Source organism: Equus przewalskii, chromosome 6 (assembly GCF_037783145.1).
Source record: "Equus przewalskii isolate Varuska chromosome 6, EquPr2, whole genome shotgun sequence".
NCBI classification, from domain to species: domain Eukaryota; kingdom Metazoa; phylum Chordata; class Mammalia; order Perissodactyla; family Equidae; genus Equus; species Equus przewalskii.
In genome coordinates, this window is record NC_091836.1 from 71,365,992 (window position 1) to 71,383,550 (window position 17,559).

General features: G+C 45.0%; 1 protein-coding gene across 2 annotated transcripts in view; it reads left to right on the top strand.

The window, feature by feature from the left end:
* CLPB (ClpB family mitochondrial disaggregase) overlaps positions 1-17,559 on the top strand; it is a 135,924-nt gene that overhangs the window by 32,399 nt on the left and 85,966 nt on the right. For both annotated transcript variants that reach the window (XM_008517590.2, XM_008517588.2), the window contains exon 4: positions 15,404-15,507. In XM_008517590.2, the coding sequence (XP_008515812.1) occupies positions 15,404-15,507 (104 nt within the window). The remainder of the gene's footprint in view (positions 1-15,403; positions 15,508-17,559) is intronic.

Genomic DNA, 17,559 nt, shown 5'->3' on the forward strand with positions numbered 1-17,559 from the left:
TGCCCTTCTATGTGTAATATTTTCAGTGTTGAGACTGAATAGGAAACAACACTATACTTAAGAGAGTACTGTCAGTCAGTGAGCAAATAGCTAGTAGGTGTGCTTTGGGGACACTTCCATCTGAATCTAATAGTTGTCGGTGTAACTGATGGCTCTGTCTTCATCCATGGCCATTAGCAAATCAGTGATGCTCGCTGAGCAAAGTGAGAGTGTTGGCTTGTATTTACTTGCTTTGGTTCTTAGGACTAATGATTGGTTTTTTAAGTGTCCGTTTTGTGCCCTCCTCTTCCTTCCAGCACCCAGGGAGGACAGATTTTTATTCTGTGTTAAATAGCACACTTTCAGGTTGGATTTATTTATTCATATCACAATTTTTTGTTCTAGGCAGACAAAGATTCCTGCCCTCGTAGAGCTTATTTCTATGGTGGTGGTGGTCCCTGGGGAGAGAGAGGCAGGAGCAGACAATGAACAATAACTATAATGCATAAGTAAACTACATAATGTATTAGAAGGTAAGGAGTGCAGTGGAACAAAGGAAAAGTAGAATCTGGTAAAAGGGAGGCCAGGAGAACGTTGTCCAGGGTCAGCGAGCCTCGTCCGTGAGGTGCCCTGGGAGTCTTGAAGGATTATCACGTCCAACCAGCACAATCTGCCAATAATGTTCTCCGTATTAGAAGTGTACTGATTCTCATCTTGTCAATCACCAAACCCTTCTGGAATCATATTGGCCAGGCCTGAAATGCCGCCACCTTTGAACTGGGTTTGGATGAAGTGGAAGGCAGGGGCAGCACCCCTTGATTCAGGCGGAGAGCAGAGCACTTTCACTTCCTTTGGCATGTTGGCAGTCCACAGGCTCGAGGGAGATCCTGAGAGCAGCCCAGTCCTTTCACCCTCAACTGCCTCTGGCGAGCGCTGCTTCTTGTGTTAAGTCCTTAGGGGATATGGAACACAATAGTCTCTCTCCTTAAGGAGATTAACTTCTCATAAGCTTTCATTTATGTATGTAGGTATTATTTAATTTTGAATAGTAAAGACAGTACTATTTTATTTAATTTTGAATAGAAACTACAGCGCTATAGAACAAAATTTTAAAAGTATGCACGGGAACTTAATTTATAATTTATTCCCTCCTTTTATTTCCAAAAAGGTGACTTAAATTAAAATACAACCATAGATGTACACAGGAGAGTTAAAACTGGATCAAGATCAGAAATCACATTGGTAAAAGGAAAGATAATTTTATCAGGATTGAACCAGAGATTTTCTTTTCCGAAAATAGGTTTATTGTTTTTGTAAAAATAATATAGAGAAGAAAACAGCAGTCACCTGAAGTCCCTCTATCTAGAGAGTGATCGTGTGTGTGTATATCTCTCTCTCTCTCTCTCTATATATATATATGCGTGTGTCTAATTTTACATAAATGGGACCATGCTATACTTATTATAAATCAGGTAATTAGTGGAATCGAGTAGGTTGAAGTTTCCTGATAAACACAGCCAAAAAGGGATACAGAGAATTTGGTTCTTCAGGAGAGAAGAACTTCATTCTTACATCCCTTTATAGTATCATTTTATGCATAAAGCAAACATTTTTTAAAACTATGCTGTGTGGGTGCTGATGTCCTAGGCTACAGGGGGATTCAGAGAATAAGCAGTCACAGCCTTTGCCTTAAGAAGCTTACTCAGACTGCTGACATCAAGGACTTGAGTAATGTGATGGCCATTGTCTCCATTGGCCGTTCTGTCCAAGATTTACCAACATTCTACTAGGACGATCCTTTTGCCAGCCCTAGTAACAGCTTGGGTGTCGTGTTGACTCAAGGAGCAGTCCCTGGGGCTGGCCCCTTCTCCACACGTAGCCCTCCATAAGCCTCCTGCCACAGGCACTTGTTCAGCCCAAGTCTGGGCACCTCCTTCTGGGTTGAACTCTGACCCAACCCAGCTAAAGGCTAAGCCACAGGGTCCCAGAATGATCACTGTGACTTAGCCTAGCCCTCACCAGCTCGTGCAAATATACCCAGCCTTCAGCTAAATTCAATTAGTTTTTCTTTAAGAAGGGAAAGAAATCCAATTTTACCAAACATGGACAGACGGTGGAAGGCACTTTGATGTTACAACCTCTCAGTGATGCTTTACTTAGTCACAAGTTCATAAGCAAGAAGGCTTAATTACTTGGGAAAACACAGGCTTAAAACTGGACACAATGCCTGAGTATCCGCTCTTGGGTGACTTGATTCGAACCCATGCACCCAGTTCGTGTGTGGTGCAAACTTTGATGTGTGCTGTGACAAGCTGAAAGTCATGACCCCCTCGGGGAAGCTCCTTCAGATGGCATTTGCAGGATGTGTAGGCGGAGAGGCAGGGCCTGCCAGGCCTGTTTGCTCAACTTTGATGTCCAAGCAGCCACAGGCCCCACTGTTTGCTCTTTCACTGAGGGATGGATTAGGAGCCTCCTACCTTTCCCAGTGGACAATGCTGGCAATGGAGTGTGACGACTGTTGACCATTCCAGGAGCCTGGCAGACCAGAACAGGGCTTTGGGAGGTGCAGAGCCTGGGGGGCCAAAAGCTGTTTATAAGGACAGCCATTTCTCCAGATGTAGCTTTCCTTCAGGCCTAATGTTGGTTTGGTGCTTATAGTTGAGGTAAAAATAATCTTATGAGTTTTTGCAGGTAGCAAGTATTGCTTGACCCTCCATCCAGTGGCACTAAGGTATTTATAAATTGAAAGTTTAAGTCTTTTCTATTCCCTTCATCAGCTTGTACGTGCAGGTGATAGTGATTTGGAAGAAAAATGGTATGATTTAGGTTCTTATGATTTCAAATTCCTCGAAAAAAGAAGCTGTCAGCACACATTTGATAAAGGATTAGTCCCTAGAACATGTAAAGAACTCCTTTTACAAATCAAACTCAGTTTTTTAAAAATGGGCAAAAGATTTGGGCAGACATTTGCCAAAGAAGAAATGGATGGCAGATAAGCACATGAAAAGATACTCAGCATTAGTCATTTAGGGAAATGCAAATTAAAATCACAATGAGATATCGTTACAATGGCTAAAATTTAGAAAAACTGACAATACCAAGTGCTGACAAGGATGCAGGACAATGTCATCATTGCTGATAGGAACACATAATGGTATAGCCACTTGGAAAACATTTTGGCAGTTTCTTATAAAGGTAAAACATACATTTACTGTATAACCCAGCAATACCAACTTCTAGGTATTTGTCCATGAGAAATAAAAACATACATGTGCAAAAACACCTGTATGCAAATATTTATAGTAGCTTTATTCATAATTACGAAAAAGTAGAAATCACCCAAATGTTCATCAACTGGTGAATGTGCAAACAGTTTATGGTACATTTATACAGTGGACAACTACTCAGCAATAAAAAAAGAACAAAATACTCATACATGCAACTACATGGATGAATCATAAAAGCCTTATGCTAAATTAAAGTCAGACACGAAAAGCTACCTACTGTATGATTCCATTTATATGACAGCCTGGAAAAGGCAGTACTATAGGGACAGAAATCAGAGATTAGTGACTACTAGGGTTTAGGAGTAGGAGGAAGGGCCCAAAGGAACTTTTAGAGTGATGGAAACACTTTAAATCTTGCTTATGGTGGTGGTTATACAATCAGAACTCATCAAATTGTACATCTTAAAAGGATGAATTTTACTATGTGTAAATAATACTGCAATAAGCTGACTTAAAAAAACTTTTTAAAAAGCCATCATCCCTCTCTGATTTTCATTATTAATTGTGACCAGTGGTATACTGAGAATTCATGTTTGTAATGTCAAAATGAATTCATATTGTTAATGGTCACTTGGAATGTTTTGAATTCTTATTGTTGATGGTATCTCACATTAGAGTCTGTATATTCTGATTGTTAGTAGAGAATAAAGATTGGTGAGTTCACACCATTCGTGATATCATGAAGTATAATTACTGATGAATTGTGATACATTCAGTTTACAAGTGGTATACAGTGGGCTTATTAAATTCACAAAGTGTCATATGATTCTTCTTTATACAAGGAGACAGTTCAGGGTACAGGACTGGGAGCTGCCTCCCATCCCACATCATTCTTGGGCTCCTTGTCCCTGGACTGCCATGAGGGGAGACCACCTAAATAGTGTGGCCATTGTGGTGCTTCAGGAACCAGAGATCCTAAAAGAGTCGGGTGCAGGGGGAGATTCAGATTTGAGTCCACTTGGGCTTGCTGGTTGCTTTGAAAGCCCCTGCCTCAGAGAAGGTGAGAACCGTGAGGCAGGGCATGAAGCTCCAGCAGAACTGTTTGAAATTCCCCACAAGAGTCTCCCTCCCTCCTTCTGCCTTTTCTCCCGGAGCACATTTCATCAGCATCGGAAGGACTGCTTCCCGGCACTGCCTTCCCTGCTTGGCCAGGGTCCCTGAGGAGCTGAGCTAATGAGTGGATAACACGCATTTGCCAAGGCCTTCCTGGATGTGGTACCTGGGCTTTGTTAATTTTAAAATGCCGCCATCCTTGGCTGAAGACCATTTAATTCCCTCTCGCAGCAGTCATTTATTGTTAGCATTTGCTTATTTTCCCTCCACCTTACTAAGGGCGGGGATGGGGGGGGGTGGGGCGCGGGATTAAACCCTATCTTTAAGAAACTGGCAGCCCAATCCAGGGTGCTATCCTGCAGGAGAGGTTTTACAGGCCTTTATGGCCCCAGCAGCTCCACAGCTGCCCTTAGAGGAAAGAGCCGGTGCTGCTCTTGCAGCTGGACAAGGGGCAGCATCCTTGGGAGGCTTTCCTTCCTTGCTGTCTGGCCAGAGCAGAGCAGGCAGAGCACCCTGCACCTGTGTTTCAGTGCGGGTCTGTAGGGGGCCTGACCACGTGGAGGTCCATCAGCCTGTACAGACCTACAGCCTCTTCCCAGGGTCCCGATCCTATTCTCAGCCTGGCTACTGGCTGCTGAGTGGTGCTCCTTCTGCCTGAGGAGGCTGGGCTTTGTGCTATTTGGTCTCCTGACTGTAGTGATGATAATGGCTATGGTTGTTTGGGTGCCTTCTGTGTGCCCGGCCCACGTCAGGCACTTCCTATGTTGGCTCTAATCCCCAGCACAATCCTAAAAGGAGGGATTGTTATCCCTATTTTATAGATAGGGAAAAGGAAGCTCAGAGATGCACAAGGTTGTCCAGTCAGTGAAAGAGGGAGCCAGGATTTGAAGCCAGGTCTCTCTGAGCCCCAAACCCGTATTCTTTCCACTGGACTACACTGCCTGTGGAGGGAAGGGGCAGGGAGCAAGGCCATGGGATGGACCACGGGCTACCTGGACCAGGAGTCAAGTCAGCTCAGGCAGGGTTTCTTGATGATCCCCACTGTGTGCTGGATGATTCTGAGAAATCTAAAAACTGGCAAACCACTCTCCTTGTCCTCAAAAAGCTAACTATCAGAAAAGGGATAAAACAGGTCCCACTTTAACTGTATAATGAGGCAGAATGTGGTCAGTGCCCCAGAGAAGACCACCCAGAGTGCTTGAGGGGAGATCATGAAAGGAGGCCCTTTCACATGAGATGGTCCTTGAAAGATGGACAGGATTTGATTGGTAGAACTGGAGAGTAGAAGGATGGCATTTCTAGGAGACAGACCCTTGTGAGCATAGGCTCACAAAGGTGAGAAGGGAAGGATGTGCCAGAGCTAGGAGGAGGAGCGGGCAGGAGACCAGGGAGTGTGAAGAAAGGCCTTAGCCATCATGGGCCCTGATCCTCTCAGGCTGCCACAGTCTAGCGTGCGGTCCAGCCGTGAGCTCTAGAGCCACACCACCTGCGTTCAAATCCAAGCTCTTCCTCTCACTAGTTCTGTACTTTGGCAAGTTCTTTCGCTTAACTGTGATTATTTCCTCAGCCATAAAATGGAGATAATAAGCAGATCTACCTCAGAAGGCTGTTTTGAGGTTTAAATGTGTAAATATATGTAAACTGTTCAGGACTGTGTTATTCTAGTTAATAGTATAGTTGTAGTGGTAGTGCCTTAATTATTATTATTACTAATACTGCTGCTGCTGATTGTGGGTCACCCCAAGAGGAAGGTGGTGAATGGCCTGCAGGCAAGCCTATCTTTAATGCAGGTGGGGGGATTGCTTGTCTCTCACCAGTATCTCAGGTGACTCAGAAATGGGAGAGCTTTGGAGATTCTTTTTCCACTCCTTTTCATTGAAGAAGCTGGGCCTAGAACGTGGCACTCCAGAGCAGGGCGCTTTGATGTGGGCCTGGCTCTTGTCCCAGGTGGCCACCTGCCTGATGCAGGACAGTGCCCAGTATTTCCCAGCAAGGCAGGGTGGGTGAGGGTGCTGGCCAGGTGCCCGGAATGCCAGCACCATGCCCCCAGAAGAGTGTGCCGAGCTTGACGTTTCTCCCACCACTGCTGCTGTGGCCGATTATCTCTGAGTAGCAGAGAGTCATTTCTAATCCCATTTGGAATCATTGCTCAAGATAATCCTGTTTCGTAGTAATGATATTCCAACTCCAGCATGCACCCGTTTTCTAGTTTGAAGCATGCCTTGACCTCAGGCAACCCAAGACGCTGCTGCTTGCAAAGCAATGCCAGCTCATTTGCCTAACGTGACAGTCTCAGGGTACCCCCCTCTCCACCACTATATTCCGTCCTGAGGTTCTGTGTTCAGTGCTGTCTTCATGGAGAATATCATTTGGGGCCAGGAGAGCCTCCAGTGCTCATCCAGTTCAGCTGCTTGGGCAAGGGTGTTCCATTTCTAGGAGTGTTCCTCATTCTAGGAGTGATAGGGTCCACTCGTGCACCTCTTCTTTAAAGACATCAGACCCACTCTGTGCTATGAACTACTTATTTAAGTAGGGCCACAGGATCGTGGGTCAGGGGTATACAGTAGATATGGTAGGTGTATCTGGGTTTCAGCAAGGTATTTGGCTGTCTGTCATGACTTCCACGTGAATAAAATATGATGTGGTGAATAGTTTAGGCAGACTAATGGTGAATGACCTGGTTCATTGTTTATATATGAATGGACAGGAGACTGGAGAACAGACTCTAGGGGTCAGCCACAGGTTCTGTCCTATTCTGTAGTTACATCACGGATTCTATTGAGACTACTGATAAATGCCAGCCAAATTGGCAGACTAAATGAAGCTCAAAGAGGTAGCCAATATGTTGAGTGAATGAATTGGGGACATGAAAAAAGAACTCAATGGGCTAGAGCAATGGTTAAATCTGTGGTGATAGAAATTAACAGGGTGGAGTGTTTCAGTCTACAATTAAAACCAAAACCAGCTGTAAAATTCAGAGTGAGGGAGACCCAATTTAGCAATACAAGCAAATAAAGCCCAGGAGCTGACTGAAAACTCACTGTGTACATCCACAGTGCAGCGTTAAGGCCCCAGAAGTGAATTGATTCAGCAAATAGATACTGGCCTGTACTAGGCCCTGTGTGCGAGAAAACAGATGGTGAGGCACAGTGCCTGCTTGGGGGAGCCCACGGCCTGGTTGTGTGTGACGTGGTGCTGAGGAACAAGGGCTCTGGAATGAGACTGCCTGAGTTTAAAACCTAGCTCTGCCGCTGACTAGCTCTGTTTCCTCTTCTGCAAAATGGGAATAATAATAGCACCTACCTCAGTGTTGGGTGATTTTGACTATTAAAATGGGCATAAAACTGCTTGGTGTGGTGCCTGGACATAGTAAGTACGCAGTAGGTATCTGCTGCTGTTATTCATATTTTTGGGTTTCTCATTGTTATTTTCATCCAAAGTCTACGAGATATACCAGCCCTAACATGCTGTTATGGATTATTTGCCTAGAGAGAGCCCAGTTTGGGCCACTACTGTGATAAGAACCCCACAATCGGTTTGACCACACTGGCCCATAGGTTTGGTGACTGCATATTATGAACCACAGACTAAAGACATGAAAGTCTATTTAGAACTAAGCTGAGGCTGTGAAATTGGGATTGTCCTGGAAACACTGTGATGGGCGATCTTGATGCTATGGCCCTCTGCCTAATGTGCCATGCCTGCCTTGAGCCTTGCCCCAAATGATCTCACCTTGTCTAGGCCTACCACTGATTCTGACCCTTGTCCATCTAAATCAGATGCTCTCTTATCCCAGCAGGCTGCTGTGACCTGCTTTACTTTAACCACCATCTGAAAGCATCACTGTCCCTGGTACACGGTAGGCTCAGGAACTATGGGATGGTAAGACAGACGAACGGATGGTCAGATGGGCAAAACCAGTGTGGTTTAGGGGAACGTGCACCAGGTTTGACCCCAGACAGACCTGGATGTGAATCTTGGTTCCTGTGCTTATTTAATGTGTACACTTGGGCAACTCATGTTATTTTGCTGAGCCTCAGTTTACTCATTTATAAAATGGGACTAGTACCTCATGGCAAGTGGTTATAAGGTTCTGAAATAGTAAGTGTAAAGTGCTTAACGCAGTGTAGCTGCTTTATTTTGCTTTTTGACCTTTACCTTTTGAGAGAAGTAAACAAAAGATTATTATCCTCATAATGATAATAATGAGGAAACTGGGGCACATTTTCTACACAAGTACCTTGCTTTCTACCTAATCTTTGGTTTGTTTCCTAAGGAAGCTGACTTTAAAAAGAGAACTGCTCTCCCTGCCCTCTCTACCCCCAGCTCGTGCCCCCGTGCCCCAGGATCTCTAGATTTAACACATGCCAGTGCCTTTGGTCAGGCCACCCTGCTTTCCTGGCCAGCCCATAGACCAGCCAGTAGACTGAATAAGCCACAGCTCATGTGACTTTGCAGCAAACCTCCTCAACTATGACCTCTTGCTTCCTCCCTTCATCGAGGTGTGCACTGGGTTCAGAATAGGTCAACTCTTTGTCTTCTCCTTGGGACCCGTGGCACTCATCACAGTGACCCTGTGCTTTGGATGTCGGGGGTAGAGGGGAGGAGGAGTTGGAGAAGCTCCTCCTGAAGCTCAACATTGTGTGGGGACGACCTGGAGCTGGGATCACTGCCCTTCTTGCTTCACCAACTCCAGCTGCTCGCCAGCCGTCTTTGACACGCGCCTGGCCCCACATAGGCCTCAGCTCACACCACAGGTTTCCTCGCTCTTCCTAAACAATGTGACGACCCCAAGCCCCTCCGGCCACTGAGAGCAGAAAGCCTTAACATCGATCGATGTAACTGTCCTTCCGTGCACTGTGACGCCCCACTGCCCTGAAAGCAGGAGCTCATCAAGGTCAGTGCGAGCCAGCCTTCCTACACATGCTCCCCCCTCTAATCTAATTACAACCTGATCAGCAAATTAAAACGTGCCTCATGCGGGCTGTGGCTCCAAAGGGAGTTCCATGAGTCCCCGGAGCTGCCTCTTAGGGACCACCCTCCTGTCCATTTCCTCAGCTTTGTCTGGGAACTGCCTGGTGGAAGGCAAGAAGAGCCTGGTGCTCAGGAAAGGAAGATGGAGGTTTTCCACAGCTAAACTGCCCACTGCCTAGTTTGGATCCTCAGGTGGGAGAAGGCTGGGCAGAGCTGAGCCAGTCATCTTCCACCTTTCTTCCCAATTTCCCACCAAATAAAATAATGATTTCATTTATTCATCCTTTATTTATTCATGCACTCATTCAGAAAGCATCTCTTGACTACTTACTGTGATCCAGGCCCTGTGCAAGGAGCTGAAAAGTAGGTTGAGTGACCTTGGACAAGTTACTTAACCCCTCAGTGCCTTAGTTTTCTTGTGTGTAACCTGCCTCATAGGGTTGTTGTAAAGATTAAATGTATTAGTATATGTAAAGTGTTTAAAACAGCTCCTGGCACATAGGAAGTATATACAAATGTTAGCTCTTGTTATTAGATGCTATGTTCCTCCTACTTAGCCACACTTTGTACCCTTGAGAAAACAGATACTTGTACTAACAGGCAGTAGAAACAAGGCAAAGAGAAAACAGCTCTCAGCCTAGGATCAGAGCTCACCTTACAACCCTCACCTTGACTGTTCACAAGACCCAGTCTTGTTGGTGAGTCGGCTCACTTGGGTAGAGATAAGAACAGAACAGATTCTGATGGGCACACAGGAAGGCAAATACTGCTACTAGAGCCAAGTCACTAAAGGACAGACCCCGATCCTCTTGGGCTAGTGACATCCCCTGATTCCCAAATTAGGGAAATAGGGTGTCTAGAGATTATCTCTAGCCTTTGAGGTTGTTATTGGCATTGGTAGGCATATCTTTCCCCAGACCACCAGAGGCCAAATCCTGAGCTGGCTCGGAGAATTGCTAATATTCCTAAGTCTTTGCCCAGTGAGAACCTGTGGAGTCGTCAGTGTAGTTCCTTTGACTGGGGATGTTTTCTGTTATAGAGAAACATAAGGGAGTGGAATGGTATACTCTGCTCCCTTTAATCCAGCTGTTAAGACCATGAAGGCCTAGCCCATACACCACAGCCCATTTGGCACCAGCTACTCAAATTTAAGGCAGTAATAGCTAAACCCCAACTATGAAATGGCAGCCAGTATGCCAGTCCTAGAACAGAGGGGGCACTGCAGTCGTCCTTTGGTGGATCACCTTGAATAGCAGTGCCTGCCTCCCTTTGTGCCATCAGATTCTGGTTTTACTGCTGACCCTGTACTCCACTTGTGAGCCAGGTGGGCTAACTTACCATCTCCCCGTAAGTCACGGTCTCCCAAATAGAGTTCTAAATTTGGGGATTTATTTCTACTTCAGCAAAAAACATCACAGAGGCAGAAATCACTTCATTTCCAAAGTCTCCTCGCTGCTGCTGCTAGTTTCTGCTTCTTTTGCCTTGCCTTGAACTCTGATACCATTGTGTCCCTTGTTTCTGGCTGCGTACTTGGTTGGTGATCTGCTGTTCTCCCTCAGCCTCTAGTCCTTGACATTGACCTGGCTTTTGACTCTCTGCCTCACATCTCTGCTGCTGGGTCTCCAGCCCTTGCTTCTGTTTTGGCTATGAGCTTCTTTGCACTCCTTGGGCCTGGCCTACCTGCTGCTAAGCCTGTTCTCACCAGCCTTGCCTTAGCTTTCTCAGCCTGGCCAGCCTCCTACCCTGCTGCTGCCGTGCTGCAGCCCACAGGTCCACAAAGTTCTTTTTGATCACCAAAGCTAACTATACTTAGGTAGCCCTCTATCCTGATCTGGGCTAGCTTCTCCAGGAAGGGCCTGATCCCTGTGGAGCTCTGGGTTAGATGCTTTATAAGTACATGATGGCTATTGGACAAAAAGCCTACTAGCCATCTGGGAAGGTGTTTGGTGCCACTCTTGGCCACAAAGCAGCCACAACTCCTTTAGTCCTAGCTATACCCCACTGTGGGGCTGCTGCCTTTTGAGTTTTATTAAAAGTGAAGGGAATCTTCTCCGAGGTTGCAGAATGAGTCACTAGCTTGGATGCTTACCCTTGCTGGCCTCCAAGTTTGTGAAGTGAATTGCCCATTCCCTTTGATTGGGTTAGCCGCCCCAGGGCCGAGTCTAGTCACTCCCCTCTCACCATCCTGCCAGACCACTGTCTGCCCTCTGGGGCCACGGGCAGCATACTTGGTTGTTTGGACACGTCTTGCAGCCTGCAAATTGGACAGATGGGATCAATACTCACGAACCTGGAGAGGCCCAGGTAGCACAGTTAGTGACACTAGCTGCCTAGAGGGACAGCCTGCCATGGGAGGCAGTGTGATTGAATGGTGATTGGACATAGCAGCTGAGGATTAACCAAATTATGTCCCTTTGAGTTTAGATTGACAAACCCTCCTCACTTGGATTTTCAAACAAGCCAGGTTGTGCAGAATATAGAAGAACTGCCTTCTTAACACAGGGCTGTACCAACATGATTCCTGGAGGTGGTCACATATAGATCTGGTGCCCACTTCTGCCCAGATTCATGTTTCTATCACTAAGATTACCCGGACAAAGGGAAGAGAGCTCATATTTGTGGAGCTCCTTCTATCTGGCAGGTACTATGGAGTTTTACATACTTATAACCTACAGGGGAGGCATCATTATCTCCATTATTCTGGTAAGGGAATGGAGTCTCAGAAGTGTAGTAACTTGTCCAAGATCACAGTTAGTAAATGATAGAGCTTTGACTTGAACCTAGGTCTCTGTGTGTGTGTTATAAAATATCATACTGTCTTCCCAATTTAAGTGTCTTAGTTCATACAGTCATCTGTTGCTTAATGACGGAGATACATTCTGAGAAACACGTTGTTAGGTAATTTTGTCGTTCAAACATCATAGCCTGCTGGTGTATGATATAGCCTACTACACACCTAGGCTATATGGTTCTAATCTTATAGGACCACCGTTGTGCCCATGATTGATCAAAACGTCATTATGCAGTGCATGACCGTACTTCTCTTGACTTCCCCACAGCCCAGCGGGAGGGTGGGGTACATAGTAATAATAACGAACTTTTGTTGAGCACTTACATGTCAGGCACTGTTCTAAGCACTTTACATACATTAACACAACCATTTGAGCTAGATAGAGACTTTATCCCTGATAATTATGAGATTGTAAAGTGATGGCTTTCTAATTTCATCTACATCTAAGTTCCTTCTACATTTATTGGTTGTCGTTCTACACTAAGGAAGAGCTTTCCCTTCCCCCCATTGACTTATTAATTTCTTTTCTTTTTTTTTTTTTTAAGATTTTATTTTATTTTTTCCTTTTTCTCCCCAAAGCCCCCCAGTACATAGTTGTATATTCTTCATTGTGGGTCCTTCTAGTTGTGGCATGTGGGACGCTGCCTCAGCATGGTTTGATGAGCAGTGCCATGTCCGCGCCCAGGATTCGAACCAAGGAAACACTGGGCCGCCTGCAGTGGAGCGCACGAACTTAACCACTCGGCCACGGGGCCAGCCCCAATTTATTTTCAATATGAACTCATGGAGTCTTATTTTACTCAATGGTTATAATCCATTGCTGTCATTATTCATGTTGATGCCCGGATTGTCCTCGATTTTAAAGCTAGTGTTCTTAACCTCTGTCTCACGTTACCTCTCTATGGGATATTTTTTTCTCACTACCTTCAGTTAGTTCACCTATCTATAACAGGGTTTTTGTACCCTCTTGACTTTTAATTTTCTGGGAAAGAAGACTAACGCCAGTCTTATCCAAATTATGTGTAAGCTAAGAGCAAATAGTCTTCAAGTGAGAACTTGACAGACTCTGCTATGAATTAAATATCTGAGTTTTAGACATGGATTTTAGCTGCTTGGAGACCCTTCTTTTTTCTCTTTGGAATCTTAATCCATATCCTGGGTAAATTACCTGTGAAAGGTAATTCTTAAGATCCTTTTAGGTCAGGTGAATAGACACAGGAGACTAACCTGACCGTGTTAGATCAGATATAGAAAACCTCAGCCATGTGGGAGATGGATTCTGGTTCTTTGACTTACCTGTGAGGCCTGTGTGTTTGTGTGCATGGGAGTTCTTGAAATTCATTCATCCCTTCAGCAAATAATTGAGCTAGGTCCTATGCCTGTTGAAGGTAATGAAATCCAAACCAGTTGGTACAGGAAAAACTGTCAACACTGCTGGTTACAGATATTGAAAAACTAATAAAAAAGGGAAAAACTAAAACTATAGTTTGGCTTTTTAATAGTTATGATAATTAGAATAATTTTTTGAATGCTTACCATTTATGCCTTCAAAAGCGTTAACGGTTTTCAAGGCCAGTAAGCAAAAGATTAAAATAGTCAGAGAAAAATGGGTAAAGGACATTATTCATGAGAAGAAAAACACAATTGACTATTGTGATTCATGAAAAAAGAAACACAGCTAACCTGTTTTTTAAGTCCAACCTCACAAGTAATCAAAGAAATGCAAGTTGAAACAGCAATGTAACTCCTTTTTCTCTTTACCAGATTAACACATTATGAAAAAGGAAAAAAACTCTCTATTTTGGTAAAAGAAAGGGACAACAGTTAATCTCATCTTACTTCCTTTGCTGGTAAAATGAAAATTGGTACAGTCTTTCTTAAAGGCAATTTAGTAATGTTTATGAAAACCCTTAAAAGTGCTTAAACGTTTCACCTAGAACTCTATCTCCTAGGAAGTTATCCAAAGGAAATAATCAGAGATGTGTTATGAAATATTAAAAATAGTCTAATTGTTTTCCAATTGAAGTTTGGCTAAATAAAGTAGAGAATAATATTATCGTGGAATACTGTGCAGTTGTTAAAAACAATGTGGCAAACAAATATTTACTACATGGAAGGTGTGTGTGTTAAAGAGAGTTTATGTGGGATCTCATTTTTGTAAATAAAAATATTCATACTTGAAAAAACTGAAAATATGTTGTATATTCTAAAATATTTTTCTTTTTTTTATTATGTATATTTTCTAAATTTTTTTATAGTGAACACAAACCTTTTTTTATTAGGAAAAAAGGAGAAAGCATTAGCACGAACATTACATAATAGAAGGGAAACTAACATATAGGGAGTACTTCCTGGGTGAAGCACTGTGCTCGGTGCTTTATAAGTTTACCTAATTCAACCTCACAGCAACCCTGTGGAGGCCCCTGCTTCTGGTCCTGGCTCCCTCCAGTCCATTCTCACACAGCCGCTCAAGTGACTCTTCTAATAGCAAAGGTTTGGAAGGAAACACATCAAACTATAAAGAGTGGTTACTCTTGAAATTTTGATTAAGGAGATGGAGATAAGGGGAGACTTTCATTTTTTAACTTAATATTTCAATGTGGTTTGCATTTTTTTAAGTATGTTCATCTTTTGAAGTGGGGAGGAAAAGCGTGTTGTCATATCATTTCCCCTCTAAAGCAAGCCCTCAGTGGCTTACCTCTTCTCCCACTGTTCTTCCCCTTACTCTCTCTACTCCAACTCTACCTTCTTCAGGTGAAGCCTTGTGCTCTTTGCTTCCAGGAATTGTAAATGCATTGAGTCCTCCCACTTTACCATCCCAGATCTGGCTACTCAGCCTTCAAGTCTTCAATACTTTAAATACCACGTCCCCTGGGACGCCTTTCTTGCTCCCCTCCCGTGGTTTCCCACTGCATATGGTAGTTCTCCATCACACTTTTCTGTAATTTTATGGTAACTTGTTATCCTTCCCAGAAGGCAGTAAGCTCTGTGAGGGCACAGACCCTAGCACCTAGAACAATGACTAGAACATAGTAAACATCTGTAAGTAATTGTTGGCTAAACACTTCGTATTTTATAGTTGTGGCCAAGCCTTAGAGAGGTGTTAAATAACTTGTTTAGAGCCTCTCAGGCAGTAAGTTTCAGAGCCAGCTTTCCCACCCCTGCTTGTCTTTGACATTCGCAGAGTTCGTGTTCTTTCCACTGTACCACTCGCATGAGCAGAGGCAGATCTAGTCCCCAAACATGCTTCAGAATCCAGGTCTCTACTTCCTGGACCCTTCCTGCTTTTGACACTTGTCATCTTTCTGATTTCTTCCAGTGTGGTGCAGGTTCTGCTTGCTGCTGGTGCTGACCCAAACCTTGGGGATGATTTCAGCAGTGTTTACAAGACTGCCAAGGAGCAGGGAATCCATTCTTTGGAAGGTAAGCGTGGGCTACCCTGCCATTCTGAGAGCTCTCCTCCCTGTGGCTTCCAGGCAGCCTTGCTCTGTGCCAGCTCCTCAGTGAGAGCCTGCAAGCCCCTTATCCTCTAGGAATTCACAGATAAGCCAAAAGGCCTAGAACAGATGCCCTTCACAGTCCCCTCTGGCTCTGTAATTTATGTCACTTCAGAAGTCTTGGGGAATAAAATAGAGCCCTGGTTTCATGATTGGGGGAGGGCTGGGAGACCCTTTCAGCTGGTGTTCTCCTGAAAGTGCCTCAGCCTGTAGAGTCTCAGATGAGCGGACAGTGGAGCAGGTTTCCATAAAATAATTAAGGCAACTGCATGGAATGTGGATTTGTTCTTCCTCTCCTTCCTGCAGACTTACCCTGCCCCATCCCTGCCCTAGAACTAGAAAGCAGCCTCACTGGTTTGCTCAGCCTCAGAGATCCCTCAACACTACTTTGAATATTGCTTTTTCCCCCTCCTCTTAATAAAATACAATCCTGTCTGTGGGACTGGCCCCAGAACTTACTGTATGACCCAGGACAAATAGCAGACCATCTCTGTGCCTTGATGTCTGTGCTTGTAAAGTGGGGTGGTCATCAGTGACTCCCTGAGCTATTGTGTGTGGGGTTGCTTGGACTTCTCCAGAAGAAGAAGGCGGTATGTACCTGTACCGGGGCTCGGTCGTGTGTCTTTTGGAGGCTACTTGGTCAAGTTAGTCTGCGTTGGCTCTGGTGAGTAGTTCTTCAAAAGTGGGGTTGAGAAGAGGGCAGGTTGCTCTGACTGCGGACAGAAATGAGTGTTTTATATTTGAGGTTTTCTTGTCCAGATTGGCCCTCCTCCTGCTCATTATCCTGGATTGCTCGCAGAGGCTGGGATCGCCCTCAGTTTCCAGCAACAGGACAGCTGAGCAGTGGCTGCTTTAGAGTTGGCAGTGATGCCAGGAGGACAGACAGCCCTGCTGACTGCCTGAGGGTCAGGGCAGTGACCTGAAGGAGGTTCAGCTGAGGGGAGGTTCAGCCCTCAGAGCTGTCAGTGAGGCTGCCACACTGACATGGGTATGGTAGCGCAGAGCTGGGTTTCTCAAGTCAGCACCTGAGGGGAGTGCCAAGCGCATCAGAGCGTTGCTGCTCAGGTGAAGTGTGGAGGTGCCCTCCGCCTGCCTCTCCACCTCTCTACGCCTGCTCCTTCTGTCAGGCTCCCTTGCTACGGCTAGATCCTCCACAGAACCTTCCCTGTCCTTGACAATAATTGCAACCTGCCCTCAGCTGCTCTTTTGAATGTTCTCTAAATCTTGGCCTTTTTATGGTTATTTGAACTCTCACCTGCCCATATGTCTTTTCTCTCCTCCTCAGCTGACACTTCCATGTGCAAGCCATGTCCTGTGCCTCCTTGGATTCCCCACTGAGCTGGAGGATTATGTTCCCTTTATGTTTCAAACAGGAGAATTTCATGAATTCCAAACTTGCCCTATATTTGCAGCCTGATATGTGGGGACTCTGCTTATGGGCTGTCCTCTCCTCACTCAGACACAGCATTGCCACCCTCAGCTCTGTCTTCTGTTCTGGTGCTTTCACCAAAAAGGAGGGAGGAGCATTTGCTGAGAGGGCAGGGCCAGGGAGAAGGGAAGGGATTATTTGAGTGTCTTCTCATCTGCTCTTAGGATCCCTACGGAGCTCAGTAAGCAATTTTGATTCCACAGAATCTCAGAGCTGTGAAGCCATCTAGTCCAACCTCTGCTGTCACGTCATACCAGTCCCCACCCCCTGCATTCATGTTTTATACCTTTGTGTTCTAATAGTTCTCTCCTGGTTGGTGCTCGTAGTCAACGTTCTAGATCAGTGGTCAGCAAACTCTTTTGGAAAGAGCCAGATAGTCAACATTTTAAGCTTTGTGGGCCAGTTGGTCTCAGTTGTGACTACTCAGCTTGGCCATTATAGTGCAAAGCAGCCATAAACAATACGCAAATGAATGTGCATGGATGTGTTCCAATAAAACTTTATTTACAAAAATAGGCAGCAGGCTGGATTTGGCCTATAGGCCGTAGT